The 17,364-nt window shown below is 47.8% G+C and overlaps 2 protein-coding genes across 8 annotated transcripts; both read right to left on the bottom strand.

Annotated features, from left to right (window-relative positions):
• Positions 1-457: 457 nt before the first annotated feature.
• TMOD4 (tropomodulin 4) lies at positions 458-5,299 on the bottom strand. Of its 7 annotated transcripts, none has more exons than XM_059674942.1 (12): positions 5,163-5,294; positions 5,000-5,056; positions 4,493-4,601; positions 4,009-4,172; positions 3,646-3,802; positions 3,227-3,343; positions 2,414-2,503; positions 2,104-2,234; positions 1,904-2,011; positions 1,383-1,526; positions 988-1,132; positions 458-577 (listed from the first exon to the last, which is right to left on the bottom strand). In XM_059674942.1, the coding sequence occupies exons 2-12, from the start codon at positions 5,051-5,053 to the stop codon at positions 555-557; spliced, it is 1,242 nt and encodes a 413-aa protein (XP_059530925.1). In that variant the 5' UTR covers positions 5,054-5,056; positions 5,163-5,294; the 3' UTR covers positions 458-554. The 7 variants fall into 7 exon arrangements, with proteins under 7 accessions (XP_059530925.1, XP_059530926.1, XP_059530932.1 ...); XM_059674943.1 differs by having other exon boundaries at positions 5,000-5,080; positions 5,163-5,269; XM_059674949.1 differs by lacking the exon at positions 5,000-5,056 and having other exon boundaries at positions 5,163-5,266.
• A 1,364-nt stretch (positions 5,300-6,663) lies between these two features.
• VPS72 (vacuolar protein sorting 72 homolog) lies at positions 6,664-15,457 on the bottom strand. The gene is made up of 6 exons (XM_059675211.1): positions 15,254-15,457; positions 10,136-10,288; positions 9,846-9,960; positions 9,191-9,367; positions 7,708-7,852; positions 6,664-7,374 (listed from the first exon to the last, which is right to left on the bottom strand). Exons 1-6 carry the CDS (start codon positions 15,368-15,370, stop codon positions 6,861-6,863), a joined length of 1,221 nt encoding a protein of 406 aa, XP_059531194.1. The 5' UTR covers positions 15,371-15,457; the 3' UTR covers positions 6,664-6,860.
• Between the last annotated feature and the right edge of the window lie 1,907 nt (positions 15,458-17,364).

Genomic DNA, 17,364 nt, shown 5'->3' on the forward strand with positions numbered 1-17,364 from the left:
CCTTCCCTGCAATGTACACAGCTGCCCATACTTCTAACCCCTCCCCCACCTTCTACCAAAGTCATGCCAAGCGTCAGCTGCACGCAGCCCGGTGCCCTATTAATAAGTCTGTCAGAAGAGGTCTTTGCCCTTCATGTTGTCTGCCTTCTTTACTACCTCCACTCAAAATCCTTTCCTCCTTCAAATCACATGAGGGTTGTGGGTAGAAACGGGGGGGGGGGGGGTCTGGCTAGGGAAATAGGGCTGAGGCTGGGTATCCTGTGAAAGCAGAAGAGTCTAAAGGCATTAGCAGGCTGATGGGGAACACCAAGGGAGGGAGCTCCCCCACCTCTTCTAGTAACTTAGCCTCCCTGCCTGTTGATCCCCAGAGTATAAATAATCCCCAGATGAACTGGCAGTAACCCTTGGCGGTTAGCGCCAAGATTTCCACCCCGAAGCCCAAGGAAGGGGGCAGGCAGAGTGGACAGGAGGACCTTTATTTACAGGAAAGGGGAACAGATGAGGATTTTAGCATTCAGGGCTCCCAGTTGTTGATGGTAAAGGCAAAGGTAGTGTTATCTCTTTTTTTGCTGGCGACCTGTATAGGAGGAAGAGTAAACATAAGTTTTGTTCCACCTCTTGCTTTCTGCAAAGGTGGTCTCCCTTCCAGCTCCTTGACCAGACTTGTAAAGAGGTAATGTCTTAGGCCACCAAACATGCCCCTATCATCATCATCATATTAATAAAACAAAATAAGAAATGACAACAAAAATACTATGTTTCCACACAGGAATGTCTAGCTTCCTTTCTACTTCTCTACAGGTATATTTTGGGGGCAGGGGGACTTCCCTATCTACTTTCTGACCACTTAAGCGATTTGCACTTCACAGGTGAATATGACTTTGGGAGCACCCCGGGCTGTTAGTCACTAAGTCAGCTTTCAGGACTATCCGCCAGCTTTTGTACCTATTGACCCTCCCCCGCAACACCATGTCTGTAGTTACTCACGTAGTTCATTGTTCCGGGTCACGGCCTGGGCTGCCCGAGCGCGTGGCCCTTGCTGTGTAAAATGGTAGCCAAAGCGGACGATGGAGGGACACTGTTCGAGCACGGTGGCCATCTCCATCTCCACTGCATCACCAGGCCACTGGCGCTGGGGGAGGGAGAGAGGAAAGTTGTCAGCACCCTCTCTGGGTTGTCCACTGTTGCAGATCACCCACCCTTTGGGAGGTCAAGGAGGCTTGTTTCTCCAGCGTGGGAGAGGTGCTGGTTTGGCTCCCTTCATAGAGACAATGAAGAGAAATCAAACAAGATCAGATGAGGTCCTGACCCAGTGGCTGCCTCAGGGAGGAGACTTGGTGAGTATTAGCTGAATGCAAAGCCCAAGGGAAGGGAACGCTGACCTGGTTGTCTACACGGAGCTCAGTGAGCGTGGCGTTTTCCCGAACTGCCTTCAGCACAGCCATGAGCCCTGTGCTGCTAATGAAGTTGGATTCAATGTTCAGGCTCTGGAGGCTACGATTCTCACGCAACATGTCAGCCACCGCCTGGGTAGTAGGGACTTGGGTTAGGATTAGGGGACAGTTTCACAGATGACTGAGGAGAGAAAGAACAGGAGCAAGAGGGAAACACAGCTCTTTGAGACAAGTCCTTGAGGAGCTGTAGGTGGGGCCGGGGGTGACAGAAGGAAGGGTAGGAAATAGGGGAAGCAGGGAGATCAAGTGTGCAGTGGAGTTGGGGGTGGTAGAGAGGGTTTTGGCTCTTTGGGAAGATGATCTAAGGATTTCAGACTGTGGGAGGGGGTGGGAGCTACCCTAAGAGAGCGTGATGGGAATAGCACCCCCAGCACAACCCTTTATGACAGCCTTGCCAGGAATGCATGTCAAGTTATGGGGAGAGGGCTAGGGATGTCAACCAGCCTCACATTGGCAATGGGGTCACCACTCCTCGTGGCCACCAGGCTGAAGCTCCGGACGTTGGTATTTGTCTTCATGGCCTCACACAGCTCAGTTAGCATGGGTATCGGGATGTCCTGTCAGAGGGGAACAGGAGGAGATGGTGGGCTCAGGACCTCCCATGTCAGCAGTTACCCAGTTTTATTATTTGGAGGCTGGGATCAAATACCTTTATATTATTGAGGTTCACTTCCTCCAGGTCCTTGTCATTGCTTCGAACACTCTTTAATATCTCCTCGATATTTGTGGGATTTGGGGGCTCATCTGGCACTGGCTTATACTTGTCAGGCTGCACTACACCTGTGGGTGAAGGCAGGAAGGAAACCCTATATACCCCACAACCTTCTCCCTGTTGGTTCTCTCATCACTTGTGCACATGTCTTCTTCCCAATTCACCTGTTTCATCCTTTGCTACCTTTCCTCCGACTCTGGGACCGCCTGCCAAGAGCCCTGGGAGCCCTGCTCCCACACATACTCACTACTAATGCCTTCGGTGTTGCAGATTTCTCCACTACAGATGGCATCGTAGTATTGCTTGTTGCTCATCAGTGTGTACATGCCCAGAATTGCTGGAAAGAGTAAACGGGGCATAAGGAACGAGAAGGGATTTTTCCAAGCCACCCCTCTCATCTCATTCTGAATCTGTTGAATTTTTAAAGCCTGACCTCTTCCACTTTTCCAAAGAGGTTCCCCTTCCTTTGGCCCCACGGGTCCCTTCCATAAATTGCTTGAGGCAGTAGTTTTTAAAATCTTGAGACTGGGCTAAAGAAGGTCCCTAAGGAGCCACTAGCAGGGGTGGGCAAACTTTTTGACTCGAGGGCCACAATGGGTTCTTAAACTGGACTGGAGGGCCGGAACAAAAGCATGGATGGAGTGTTTGTGTGAACTAATATAAATTCAAAGTAAACATCATTACATAAAAGGGTACGGTTTTTTGTTTTTGTTTTTTTTTTTAGTTTTATTCATTTCAAACGGGCGGATACGGCCCGTGGGCCGTAGTTTGCCCACGGCTGCACTAGAGGGTGAAGGGAGTCTGTCAGACTTCTGCCTGTTTTCAGCCAGAATAGTTCCACTTTTATTTGCTTTATAATCCCTGTAAAATTGCCCTTGAGATGTTAACATATTAAATTTAAAACTGAATGAATTATGTAAACAAACAAAATTAAACACCACTACCTGGAGGTTTTTCAAACATCCGTGTCCTGGTTCAGGGCCTTCCCCACTAATCCCGTGCCACGAATAGAACCCCCTGCCCCTGATCTTCCCACTCTCAACTTCCCACAGTTGCCTACCTGCAATATCACACATTTCAGCATCTGTGGCATTGGCCAGGGCCTCCTCCAGCTCAGGCTCCAGAGTGATCTGCTCCTGTGCTGGAATTTCCCTTTTGGGTTGAATATATGGTTTCCCTGATGGGAAGAGGAAGGATGATTCATTAGAGGTCTAAGATCCAGGCCTCCAGCTTCCTTTTCTTCTCCAGGAGATTTCAGAATGTTGGGTCACTAGGGGACACTGGAAAGCCTGAATCCGCTTCAAGCTCGGGACTCCTGCGTCTTTTCTAATAGCTGGAGCGTGCAAACTGGCATGCAGGTATCAGGGCAGTAGATTCCCCAAGCAGCTAGGAGCTGGCAGGTGAGAGGGAAGCTGGAAGGGGACATGTGTGAGACAGCCATTTGGGTTCTGGGAGGCATGGATGTTAGGGTCTCCATACCCTTCTTCTCGCCTGTGAAGGGCACCAAGTCATCACGCTCTTTGACCTCTAGTGCCTGCTGCTCCAGGTACTGCAAAAGGGCGTCTCGGTCCAGTGGCCCTGTTGGGCTCTTCTTTGTCTGGTCACGTTGTCTTAGTCCAGCTGGCAGGAGCAGGTTCTTAGGGATGAGTTTTGGGGAGCAAGTCAGACTTCCCCTCTGACCTGGGGCACCTCCAGGGCTCCCTAAAACATCTCCAGAAACATTTCCCCTGGCCTTCCTGGGACTCCCCAAAGGTAGCCCTGGTCTCAGCCACCCCGGGGCCCTGTGTAGCCTTCCCCAAATGCCTGGGGATTGCCCCTGGTTCCTTGTGCTAGAGCCTCTACCTCAGGGTCCATCTCCTGTAGCTCGCAGTCCAGCTGCTCTAGCTCCTCGGGGCTCAAGGTCTTTAGGATCTCATCTTCATCGATGTCTCTGTATTTCTCCAATTCCTTCAGATACGATGACATGATGGCCCCCACCCCCTCCCACAGTGTGGCACTCACAGAGCCTGGGGAACATGAGGAAAGTGGTTGGACAGTGGAAAGACCCACGTGGACAAACACGGTAGGGACACAAAGATCAGCTGGGGAGCAAAACAATGAACTGGATGCCTTAAGCAGAAATCTAGTTGAGCATGGGAAGATGGAAGGTTAGGTTGTTTAGTTAGAACCAGAGCCTCCTTGCTGCTTCCTCAGCTTCCAGCCACTCTGGATGAGGATCCAGGCATCCAGGCTGGATTTGTCTTCAAAATACGATGGAAAATCCTGGCAGCACCCCCACACCCCACACCACTCATTACTGCGCCCATTGGGCCTCTTGACCTACTACAGCTGCTCAACAGTTGGCTCCAGGCCCAGTTCCTATTGAAAGGAATTGGGGGGCAGAAAGCTTCAGGGATATTCCTCTTCTCCTCCCTTAATGCTGTCTTTTTCCTAAACTGGTTTAAGAAAGCAAGGTTTTTGGGGGGAACAGTTCTCTTACCCCACCCTCATTTCTTCTTTTATTGTAAGGGATCAAGATTTCACTGTTCGATAAATTCTAAATCCTAAGGGAAAGCAAGGGTGCAGAGAAGCTAGGGGAGCAGGAGCGCGTGCTTCCAGGTTGGGGGAAGGGTGGTATGGCCGCGGAGGAGGGGCTGAGTCCCCATAATTTGTCCCTGGCTTTGGACAAGAAGGTGACACCAGACCAGTGGGTGGGAAATGCTTTCTAAATGGGAGTTTCTTTAAAAACAGTGGAAGGGTTAAACTTGCACAATCTTTTCAATATAAAAAATACACACAAGCTACACATACACACCATGCTTAATATGAAAGAGCCAGAAAGTGTGATACTTACATTGACAATGTAAACTACACAGTTAAGGAATATGACGGACAGTGGCAGAAACATACACTGAGTGACAGAGACAGAGATACACTTTGTATTATTCCCAATAGGAGCCACTCTTCCCATCTCCCACCAGGCTCTGATCCATAAGCCCCCTGCCTTCCCCACCTACCAGTCCTGAAGGCCACTTCCCTCACCTCCCCTTCTGTCCGTCAGTCTGTGTGCTACTGGAGCACTGTCCCTGCGGCAGGAGGAGTCCAGGAGTCCAGTGCCCGGGTGCCGGGGGAAAGGGTGGGGGAACAGTGAGCTCAGCATTTTATTATTTTAGCTCTGGCCAGGTGGGGGGTAGTGGGAGATCACATATACACAGCCCCCATACTCTGCCCAGCCCTGAGAGCCTCTAGTGGCCATTCACAGCCATGACACTTACTCTTTCTCTCCTCATACAAGCCTAGGTCCTAGAACCTGGAGTTCTAAGAGAATCAGATAGTTCCTACTTATTTGGTGCCTGCAATATTCAAAGCAGTGACTATAAGGTGATATAAAAGTGAGTATAAGGATTTTGTTTTGGTGTCTAATTTTTTTTTAATTTTTAAATTGATTTCAGAGAGGGATAGAAACATCAATGAGAGAGAATCATTGACTGACTGCCTCCTGCACACCCCCTACTGGGGGGGATCGAGCCCGCAACCCGGGCGTGTGCCCTTGGCCAGAATCGAACCTGGGACCCTTCAGTCCACAGGCCAACGCTCTATCCACTGAGCCAAACCAGCTAGGGCTTGGTGTCTAATTTTAAGATGTTTATAATCTAGTTGGAGGAATGAATACAATTTAAAAAGGGCAGTTCCCTGGCTGGGTAGCCCAGGTGGTTAGAACGTTGTCCTGGTACACCAAAGTTGCAGGCTCGATCCCAAGAATCAACCAAAGTTCCACTATTGAAAAGTAAACAAAAAAGTAAAATAAATAAAAACAAATTTATCAGAAAAAAAGAATCAACAAATGCATAAATAAGTGGGACAACAAATTAAAACAAACACACAAGGCAGCTCATTGCCCTGGCCAGTGTGGTTCAGTTGGTTGGTCATCATCCTGTGCACTGAGGAGTTCCCAGTTAGATTCTTGGTCAGGGCACATGTCAGGGTTTCAGGCTCAATCCCCAGTAGGGGATGTGCTGGAGGCAGCTGATTGATGTCCTGGTCTCACATCAGTGTTTCTCTCTCTCCCTCCCCCCCCCCCTCTAAAAATCCTATATAATAAAAGCCTAATATGCAAATAGCCTGAACTGCTGAATGACCAGTCAGTATGACGCACAATGATCACCAGGGGGCAGATGCTCAATGAAGGAGCTGCCCTCAGTCTGCAGGTCAGCCAAGGCAGGTGCCTGCTGGGAGGGGGCCCGATTGCCCCACAGAGGGAGGTGACTGGTGGTGGGGGGGGGCGTGAGGCCAGTGAGCAGGTGGCACCAGGCCAGCCAAGGCGGGTGCCAGTGGGGGAGCAACAGATTGGCCCTGATGGCCGGCCAGGCCTAGGGACCCTACCCGTGCACAAATTTCATGCACTGGACCTCTAATCAATAAAAGGGCAGCTCATAATAAATGCTGTTAAACAAATATAAGACCCATATATACTCAGACATTCACAAATATTTCTTGCTCCCAACCTTAGACATCAGACAAAGGGATCTTTCTATTTTATTAGATTAAAAAAACAAACACAAAACCAGTAGAAACTAGGGGGGAAAATGGTGAAAGTGATATAGAAAAGGGCTGGGCAAAGATTAGAGATGATAAAGAGAGAAACGGAGAGAAGGGGGGAACACTGAGAGCCCAAGTCAGGGCCAGAAAGAGGTGTTCAAGGACTAAACATCTCTTCATTTGATGACAATTTTCTGGCGCAAGGCTCGAGGCCCAGAGCCAGGAAGGGGCTCAGGAGGTGGTGGGCCAGGGCCCAGGGCTGAGGCAGTTGGTGGCAGTCCGTGGGCAGTGATGTACTTCTTGTAGGCCTCACGGATAATCTTGAAGGCTCGTGCAGTAGCGTAGGGTATGTCTGTAACAGGGTCCCGGTATAGGGCTGGGCGATGGGTCACTGGGCATACCTCCCGAACTGGGACCTTTGGGGGCCGCACTTGGGGAAACCATTCCTCAAATGTTGCATCATCACTAAAAGTAATGAAGGTACGTGAGCAGCGAGGAGGAGGGACGACGGTTCTAGTTGTGGTTCCAGTCCCGGTTCCAGTCCCAGTTCCAGTCCCGGTTCCAGTCTCAGTTCCAGTCCCGGTCCCGGTTCCAGTCTCGGTTCCAGTCCCGGTTCCAGTCTCGGTTCCAGTCCCGGTTCCAGTCCCGGCCTGGGGAGTCAATGCAGAAGCCGTGGGAGCAGGATCAAGTCTGAGGGAAAAGACAGAGATAAATACAAAGAGCTGAAGGAGAAAACAACAGATAAAGAGATCAGAGAGCTGAGGAAAGAGGAGGAGGAGGCAGAGTGATGGCCACATTCTGAGAATCTATTAAGTGGCAGATGGGAAAAGAAAGCTGGCAGGATGGAAAAACAGAAAAGAGGAAGAAAAGAGAGGCTAAAGGGAAAGAAATAGGAGCGGAAGGGAAGAGGAATCTGAAAGCTACCCAAGCGTCGGTGAGAGCTGTGGGAGGAAAGAGAAATGGGCCTGAGAGAATACAGTTAAAAGGAGGGAGAAACAGCTTTCTTTCCCCCGAGACACTCACCCTTCCACGTCCACATTCTCTTCCTTAGGGCCTGGCTCCCCCAGCAGCGGCGCTGTCACTGAATGATAGGTGATTACAGGCCCAGGGCACTTCCGCTTCTTATGAACCTGCTTCTTTCTGTCAGCCTCAAGTCGCTCATATGTCTCTTCAGGGTCCAAAAAGGAATGAGAGGATGGTCAGTTCCCCTCTTCCCACGCCCCTGTTCTGCCCTACAAGGTCTCAAGTATCTTCGTGGCTGTCCAGGCACTGCCTAACAGGCAATTATGAAAGTCCTCTAAGCCCTCTAGCATCTCCCATCTTACAAGTTTTCTGTTTGCCCCTCGTGACATCCTCTTTACTCACCATTTCTCAAGTCCACTCGGCTCCTCACCCACTCAGAACTGTAGGACTTCAGAGTCGGAAGGAACCCCTTGAGGAGCCTGCTCAATCCCCCAAATACTCCCCACATTTGCCCTGTCAACTCGCAGCCCTCTGGCAGAGGCGGCTCATCCTCTCATCCCACGCAGTACACCCGACTGAGCCTCACTGCAGCTTTCAGGTCCCTATTCCTCTGCCCACCTGCCCACTTGCTTTTCTTCCGAGACCTCTGCCCACAATCTAGTTTATCTTCTCTCCTTCGTCACGGTCACTCCCTCACTCGAGGAAGATTTTGGCAATAATTTCTACTCTTCATCCCCATCCCAATTCCTATCTTCTCAAGTCGCCGGGGTGACTTCAAAGTGCACACAGATAGCCCCCTCAACACCCTGTCTCCAGCTGCTTTACCACTTCTCTCAACCTTCCTGTCCATGCATGTTAGTTACTCCATTCCACTCTAGACTTTGTCACTGCCTGAAACTGCCCCGCTCTGAAATATTCAAGATCATATACACCCAGGTTCTGACCACAACATCCTGTCCTTCAGGTCTGTTTGCTCCACTACCCGGAGATATCTCTGTTCTACTTCTTCAGTACCTGTCACACATGGATATCTCCTCATTCTATCAGCTCCTTTCAGCCTCACTTTCCTTAAATCGAGCTCAGGTTCCTCAATCTATCCTTTCAGTCATTCTCTTGTCAACTGAGGAGATTTTTAAAATTTTCTTACTTTAAAGCAATTTACCTCATAAACTGACTGATTCTACTGAATTTCTAATTCTCCTGATTATTAAACTAGTTATTACAGCCCCATTTTGTGAACAAGGAAAGCAAGACTCAAATAGATTAATTTGCTTATAGACTTATACAAGTGAACAGCAGAACTAAGATTTGCACTCTGTCCTATACAACTGTTACTTTACACCAAAGTACTTCAATAATACTTGCTCCTCAGAGCTTTCATAATGCCTAGTTCTTTGCTCCTAATCATTTACTATCCCCATTTTTTCCTTCGGATTCCCTTGTTCCAAACCTCCATCTTTCCAGTTCTTTGGGTCCTCCAGGTCTTAGCTTTTCCCATGCTCCTCAGCCCTTTTACCCACTGTTCTCAAAACCACACACTGACCCAGTGAACGTAAGTTGAGCTCTTCTGTGATCTTGGCCTCCCTGAGCAGCTCCTCCTGGGTCAGTGGCCGCTCACAGTGGGGTCCCTTTCGCCGCCGTGACTGGCCCTGCCTTTCCTGTACCCGCAGGAATGTTTGTCGTGTATGTTCAGCTGTAGATTGACGCATGGACTTCCGACCTGGTAAGGAAGTCAGAGAGAAATCTTTAAATTCATGTCCACCTCCTTTATTATTTGTTTTAAATTTAAAAATTTTTTATTTCCCAGGTCAGCTTTAGCTCAAGCGGTTACTTCGGATTCTGCTTGTTGCAGACACATAAAAATTTTTTATTTGAAAATAATTTCAAACTTACAAAAAATGTTGCAGGAATAGTTCAAAGAACACCCATGTATCCTTTACTCAGATCACCTACTATTAACATCTTGCCCATTTGCATTCTGTATGTGTGCTTGTATTTTATTATTTCTGAATAATCAGATTGAAGTTGCACACATCATGGCTCCCCATGCCTAAATACTTCAGCGTATATTTCCTAAGAGTAAGGACTTTCCTTACATAACCATAGTACAGTTATCAACTCCAGTAAATTTGACACCGATTCAATACTTTTATCAGCGTATTTCAGTTTTGTCAATTGACCCAAACATCCTCACTCACTGTCAGAGCCATCATCCTGTAGTTCTAGTGGTAGCAGTGTCTTCTCTTCTCGGGTCTTCTGAGAGCTACCAGCTGGGGTACTGACCTTTCGAGGCCTCAAGCTCTTGAGAGGTTCCTGGGGACAGATTGGAATCAGACACCAAGGAACAGAGAGATAAGGAGAACGAAGATGATAATCATATGAGAAAACTAGCACTGCAGGAAATGGGGCTGGAATGAGGAGTACAGGGACCTGATGAAGGGAGAATAGGAATTAAGGAAGTCCAAGCAAACCAGGACTTCCCCTGCACCTTATAGGCTTTGGTGACTACTCGGCGCTTCCTTCTGGGCTCTTCTGCTTCTCCATCACTGGATGGTTCATCTCCTTCGTCAATGTCAAAGTCAGAGTCCACTTCATCCTCTGTGTCTGACTGGTCCCCTTGATACTCATCATCACCCGATTCCTGAGGACATAGGGAGATGAGGTTTTTGCTGGCAAGAGAGTCATTAATGCCCCTCCAGGAAGAACAGAACCTCTTTGCTTTCTTGGTAAAAGTTGCCCTCTTCTCCTTCCCTACCCAGGCATTCACTCTTCTCAGGCAAGAAACCTTCCTAGCTTATGGCCCTTAGCTCCAGCACCACCCTTTCCAACATTAATTGACTGCTCTTTACCTGTAGCACACCACGTTAAGTGCTGGAGCATAAAAGGATGTGTTTTGGTCCCTACCTTTATGGGCCTTACAGTCTAGTAGAGGGCAGGACATAATTATAAAAGGAAGTTATAATACGAGGCAACATATAAAGTACCAGATGGTAATAAAATGTTACAGGTGTTCAGAGGAAGCAACACGTGCTATGGACTGGTGGCCTGGGAAGGTTTAAATGTCGGTCTTTACTCCTTTAGTCCTTTAGACCAGGGGTTGGCAAACTTTTCCTGTAAAGGACCAGATGAGAACAGGTAATGTGTCAGATTTATCCAGTGATTTGTAGTCTGCAGAATCCTGCTTTAGACTGTAAGGAATGAAGAGAACTTGAGCCACGATTTAAGATACTGATAGCATTGCCTGGCTAGTGCGGCTCAGTGGTTGAGCTTCAACCCATGAACCAGGAGGTCATGCTTCAATTCCCAGTCAGGGCACATGCCCAGGTTGTGGGCTTGATTCCCAGTAGGGGGTATGCAAGAGGCAGCTGATCAATGACTCTCTCTCATCACTGATAATTCTCTCTCTCTCTGTCTCCCTTCCTCTCTGAAATCAATAAAAACATATAAAAATATATTTTAAAAATCTCTATCTATAAAAAGCTAATATGCAAAGTGTCTCCTTGGGAGTTCCACCTGGAGGTCAATCGCTTGCTATGATGTGCGCTGACCACCAGGGGATGGCGCAGAACAAAGGAAGGCCCCACTGGCAGCTGCAAGGTCCCAAATGGCCCTGATTGCTGGCCAGGCCTAGGGACCCTACCCGTGCACGAATTTCATGCACCGGGTCTCTAGTAAATAAATAAAATACTGGTAGTATCCATACAGCCAAGAGGAAAGAGGGAATAGTGGGTAGATAAACTAGCAGGAACAAAATAGGACTGTGTATAGCAGTGGTTGCCAACCAGTGGTACGCGGACGAGGTCTGAAAGGTTGGCGACCGCTGGTGCATAGCATATTTATGGAATAAGGATCTAAACCTAAGTAAAACAGAAGCTTTGTCTGTGGCAAGAAGTCTTCTTAGCTGACTGCCTTTGGCTCCAGCACAGCCTCCTTTCAACATCAATTGAGACTGTAAGATTTGAAAAGATTATACTCAGTCTATAGAGAAATTTAAAGGTCAGCAATAAGCAACAAGACCAGCGACAGTTGACCTCAGGCCCAGCTGCACTGGATAATGACCCCCAGCCCTGGTGCCGGCCAATCAATCAGTAGAGACCCTGAAAGGACACACCTGGAAAGCTGCTGAATATTCTATTGGTATCTTCCCCCCGGACCTCCCCTAAAACTCCACCTTAAAGCCTTAGGACGCAGGACCCAGGCACTTTCCTTCCCCAGAGCACACCCTGCCTTTCCCCGCCCCGCCCCACCCTTCCGTCAGTCGTTACCATTAGCCTCCTCACTCCCAAGCTCCAAGGGCCTTTCCTTTACCTCCATAACTTGTTTCCTAAGCCTAATTCTTTTAGGAACTGCTTCTACCTCTGTGATTTTCCAAATGTTCTCTTATAAAATAAATAATAAATGTCAGTTAATAAAGTTATGGCTTTAATTTGCAGGTCAGTGCTCTCAGTCCTCTCCTTACTTGTCCAAGCACTGACAATCATTATTGAAGTTACTGAGAAATGTCTCATTCCTCAGGTGTGTTCGGATAGAAAACCAGCTGGATATTACTATGTATTGCAGGGAGCCATTGAAGATTTGATGGGAGAGGAAAATTGTGTGCAAGGGGTATTATAGAACACTCTGGAGGAGATTAGATGGACTGGAGTAGAGAACATGGAGTTCAGCCTAAACCTGAGGTGATGCAGATTAGGGCTAGGCTGGCAGCCACATCGGAAAAGAAAGGGAAAAAAACACCGGAGGCAAAGGAGTTGACTGGGTGGGCACTGCACCTCAAACATGTGGCTCTTTCTTCAATCAGTGATGCAGGCTGACAAAATAAGCAAATAACAGAGACAGTTGGCACTCCAAGCCTGCCAAGAGTTCTGTCTTGCACTGATGACCATCATTTCCTCCCAGATGATGTTTGTGAAAGACAGCCCGGGAACACATGAATCCCCTCGGCTCTAACCTGGTATGAAGTCATATCACCAGAGGGTTGCAGTTCTACTACACATTAGGTTAGTGCCCAGTCAAAGTGCTTTCAGCCTTGGCTGGTGTGGCTCAGTTAGTTAGAGCATTCTCCGGAGCATCGAGGGGTCACGGGTTTGATTCCCAGTTAGGGCACATACCCAGGTTGCAGGATCAATCCCTGGTCAGGTGCATATGGAAGGCAATTGATCAATGTTTTTCTCTCTTTCTCCCTCCCTCTCTAGAATCAATGAAAAATATGTCCTCAGGTGGGGATAAGAAAAGCAAGTTACCAATTTACTACCATTCCTTTGGCTTTTTTGTTGTTATTAATCCTCACCCGAAGATGTTTCTTACATTGATTTTTAGAGAGGGCAAGGGAGCAAGATGAAGGGGGGTGGGGGGAGAGAAACATCGATGTGAGAGACACACATCACTTGGTTACGTCCCACACAGCCCGGCCTTCTATGTGCATGCCTGTGCTCTAACCACTGATCTACACCAGCCAGGGCCCTTTGGCTTTTATTGAGGGTCATTAATAGACATGACTAGATAAGAGAATGTTTTTACATCACACACGAAACCCCTGTTACTTTATATATCTTATATAAGGAGGAGATTCTCCCTAGGATTGAATGCTGACCAATTTTGTCCCTCAAAAAATTATATGCGCCCTAGCCGGCTTGGCTCAGTGGATAGAGCCTTAGCCTGTGGACTGAAGGGTCCCAGGTTCGATTCTGGCCAAGGGCACATGCCTGGGTTGTGGGCTCAATCCCCAGTAGGGGGTGTGTGTGTGGGGCAGCCGATCAATGATTCTCTCTCATCATTGATATTTCTATTTCTCTCTCCTTCTCCCTTCCTCTCTGAAATCAATAAAGAAATATATTTTTAAAAAATTATATGCTTCCTTCTTACTAAAAAAAGAAATTCAGAATTTCATTGCCAGAAAGCTCACAACTAAATTTAATATTTATTGCTATTACCATTTCAGCAGAGGGTCCTGGTACAATTACTTCTGATCTCTCTATTTTTACTGTTCTTACTTTGTGTTTATAATCATAAGCCTCCTTAAATCCTTTTTGGAAGCATGATAGGTACATATTAAATAACGACTCATAAAATGACAGGAATAGGATAATGGCTTTTGGAAGAGGGATGAGAAAGTTCTATTTTAAACTAGCTGGTTAGGGCTGTATAAGTAATGACTTCCAATCAGTCACCAACTCCTGTGGATTCTACTGCCTTAATTTCTCTTGAACCTTCCCGTCCATGTTTCTCTACTCCCAATGCCCTCCTCAAAACATTCTCTTCATTACAGAGTGATCTTCCTCAAGTACAAAACGATCATCTTTCCAATCCTCTGGGTGAAGAGCAAAACTCCTTACCCCTATCATAGCTCACAAGGCCCGACATGTCTGGCCCATGCCTACCACCTCCATCCTTACCGATCTTTATCCTCCTTCAGGTCTGGAGAATGAGATGTGCAGGTTGAGGACCAGGACCTCAGTGCCTTTACACATTCTGCCCTGCCCCCTCCATGGACTAACTTTTCTCCTACCCCCGTTCCCAGTCCTACTGCTCTTTATCCAGCCAAGGCCCATGTTTCATATTGTTTGTCCTCAGCTTAAACATCACCTCCCCAGAGATACCCATCCTGACCAACCCTGGCTCCCATGTGTTACTATAGCACCCTATGCTTACCACTTATTTTATTCCTTATCACACAATATTTTAACTGTTAATCCAGCTCGTTCCTCAATGGGATCTGAAATGTATAAGGAGGAAGCAGTGTATTTATTTTTTTAATTTTTACTTTTTTTAATCCTCACCTGAGAATATGTTCATTGATTTTAGAGAGAGGAAGGGGGAGAAGGAGGGAGGGAGAGAAATAGAGAAACATTGATGTGAGAGAGAAAGATGGGTGGGTGCCTCCTGGGATGGAACCCCACAATCTTTTGGTGTGCAGGATGACACTCCAACCAACCAAGCCACCCAGCCAGGGCAAAGCGGTACTTTTAATAGTGTTTTCCTAGAGCCTATCACAGTGCATGGCTTGCTCTAGGTGCTCCACATACTTAAAGAATGGACAGTCAATACAAATTTAACAAATGTCTACCCAGTCAGACACTGAACTAGGCACTGTACACTGTTGAACAAAACAGACCATCTCTAACCTTGCAGAGCTTACAACCTAATACGAAAATATAAACAAGTAAGCAAACCAAATCTAATCACAGTGAAATGTTCTATGAAGGAAATAAATGAGGGCACTTTTTAGGACAGTCAAGAAAGGGTTATCTAAGGAGAAGTTTACATTTTAAAGCTGAAAAGGAATAGGCTAAGCCCTTCTATTTTAGGGAGTGGGCCAACGAGTATATATGACGGGACTACGACGTGGGTGTTAGACGTCAGAAGTAAAATGCAACTAGACCTTCCGTAGGTTTCCGTCATACTCGGTGCCCCGAGGGCTTCTCTATCCCCGCCCCGTCGGGCTCTCTCTTAGGGCTCCGGTGTATCTCCCCCCACCCAACCCCCGCCACCTCCGACTCGCCCACCGCGTCTCGGTACCAACCGCCAGGGCTCCTCTATTCCCCGCCCCCTTCTTTGTCCGAGGTTTCTCCCTTAGGACTCCCTCCCTCTTCCTGGGCCCAGGTCTTGCCTCCGTGAAACCCCCATAAGTCGTCTGGTAGAACTCATCTTCCTCCTCTGCCTCTAGAAGCCCGGAAAGCCGGTTTCCCGCGGTCTTCCGTGGGGCCCGGCCCCCAGCCAAACTCATACCGCCTGCCGAGACCGCGCCGCCAACAGCGGCCCCTCACCCGGCACGGGAGCTCGGCGCTCGACACGACCGCCTGCGGGCGGAAGCCGGTTGTCGCCAGGCAGAAGCAGCAGAGCGTCGAGGGGCGCCTGGTCCCGCCCCGAGGCTGGCTTTGCTCTTCAGCCCCGCCCACTCCTGCCTGGTCCCGCCCCGAGGCCGGCTTTGCTCTTCAGCCCCGCCCACTCCTGCCTGGTCCCGCCCCGAGGCCGGCTTTGCTCTTCAGCCCCGCCCACTCCTGCCTGGTCCCGCCCCGAAGCCGGCTTTGCTCTTCAGCCCCGCCCACTCCTGCGCCCACACCAGCCTCAGGTTCCTAACTCGTGCACACCTGGGTTGTGGAGCCACTCCACACGGTGACGCTGCTCTACTACCTTAAGTCCAGAATTTAGGACTACAAATTTTCGTTTAGAAGAGCCAGTCTCCCTGTGCTCCAGTCTGTGTTTCACTCTGCTACCGATAGGAATCTTTCTAAAAACCCAGACTTTCCCCCTCTTCTGCTTAAAAATCTTTAATGGCTTCCTATCATCTGCGGGATAAAGTCCAAAATCCTTGAGGTAAAATAGTAGTGTTGGTTAAGGGCAGGCTTAGAGCCAGCTAGACCTGAGGTGGAGTTTGAGCTTAGAGATTCAAGCTGTGTGATTTTGGACAGGTTGCTTTACCTCTCTGAATCTGTTTTCTCTTCTGAAGGTTGTTGAGAAGATTAAGAGAGATAATCCTTATAAACTGCTTCACATTGTATTGAGAACACACATAGATATTTAGTAGGTGATTACTACTATTAACATGGCACTCAACAACCTTCATAGTTTAGCCTCTCCCTGCCTTTTTAGCCTCACCTATGCCACATCATTCTATTCCAGTATCACTTCCCTAACACCCACTTTTCTGTCATGCTTCCATGCTGTTCCTTCTCCCGAGAACCCCTTTCCTTTCTTAACTACCTGGCAAAATTATAACTCTGTAGGACAATGAAGTCTTCCTGCACACCCATTTGGTTCTTCTTTTCATAGTCATGGGAATAACGCCTTCTAGATTCTTTAGAATAGTTCCAATCTGAAATAGTCTGTGGTATTGTCAAGCTTTTATGTTAATGTTTATTCCAATTAAAAAATATTCTTTATTGATTTTTAGAGAGAGAGGAAGGGAGAAAGAGAGAGAGAGAAAGAAACATCCATGTGAGAGTGGAAAATCAATCGGCCACCTCCTGCATGCCCCCATAGGGGATCAAGCCCAAAGCTGGGGTTATGCCCCTACCAGGAATTGAACTGGCAACCTTTCTATGCACGAACTACACCCAGCCAACTGGGCCACAGTGGCCAGCGCGCTTCCCTTTTTTTTTAATTCAGAAAATGAATAAAACCATATGTCAAACCATAGCACTTGTACATACTCTATGATGGCACCTATTACATTTTATTCTAATGATTTATGTGTCTGTCTTTCTCATTAGTCTGTGGTCTTTTTGAGGGCAGGAACTTTATCTGTGTATACCAATAACTCTCATAGTGTGTAGGACATTGTTGGGACTAAATAATGTTAATTCAGTGAATGAATTAATGAAAGACTAATTTAATGATTAAGTACCCATTCTCTTATTTTGCCTCTTTGTTGATCTTGGCAGCCTCTAGCCCCCCCCCCCCCCCTCCATTCTGACCTTAGGAACTATTTTAAGACATTAAGTTCACTTTAATAAGACTGTGTGTGTGTCCCTATTTTGAGATAACTGGATTGCCCCCCTTTTCCAAAGTCTATGTTGGTGAACTCCCTTTTCCATTTCCTTGGAGTCACCAAGCCAACATGTCCTGCTCTGCCCCTACTTCCACACCCTGTGACATCATGAGGTTCTGCTATGCCAGGAATGTTACTGGGCAAGAGTGGCTCCATGACTCAGAGCACATCAGCAATTGAGTGGGAGTGGGAGCAGAGACAACGTTTAGGGGAAAAAGATGGGAGGCACC

Source organism: Myotis daubentonii, chromosome 18 (genome assembly GCF_963259705.1).
Source record: "Myotis daubentonii chromosome 18, mMyoDau2.1, whole genome shotgun sequence".
NCBI classification, from domain to species: Eukaryota; Metazoa; Chordata; class Mammalia; order Chiroptera; family Vespertilionidae; genus Myotis; species Myotis daubentonii.

Excerpts from the sequence above, each read along its gene's own strand:
- VPS72 (XM_059675211.1), bottom strand. The coding sequence starts at position 15,370 with ATGAGTTTGGCTGGGGGCCGGGCCCCACGGAAGACCGCGGGAAACCGG. Across the intron at positions 10,289-15,253 it reads CTTATGGGGGTTTCACGGAG|GAATCGGGTGATGATGAGTA; the intron begins GCAAGACCTGGG and ends CTATGTCCTCAG. Across the intron at positions 7,853-9,190 it reads GCTCAACTTACGTTCACTGG|AGACATATGAGCGACTTGAG; the intron begins GTCAGTGTGTGG and ends TGGACCCTGAAG.
- TMOD4 (XM_059674942.1), bottom strand. The coding sequence starts at position 5,053 with ATGTTTCTGCCACTGTCCGTCATATTCCTTAACTGTGTAGTTTACATT. Across the intron at positions 4,602-4,999 it reads GTGTAGTTTACATTGTCAAT|TTTAGGAAAAAGACAGCATT; the intron begins GTAAGTATCACA and ends TTCTTAAACCAG. Across the intron at positions 1,133-1,382 it reads AGCTCCGTGTAGACAACCAG|CGCCAGTGGCCTGGTGATGC; the intron begins GTCAGCGTTCCC and ends TCCCTCCCCCAG.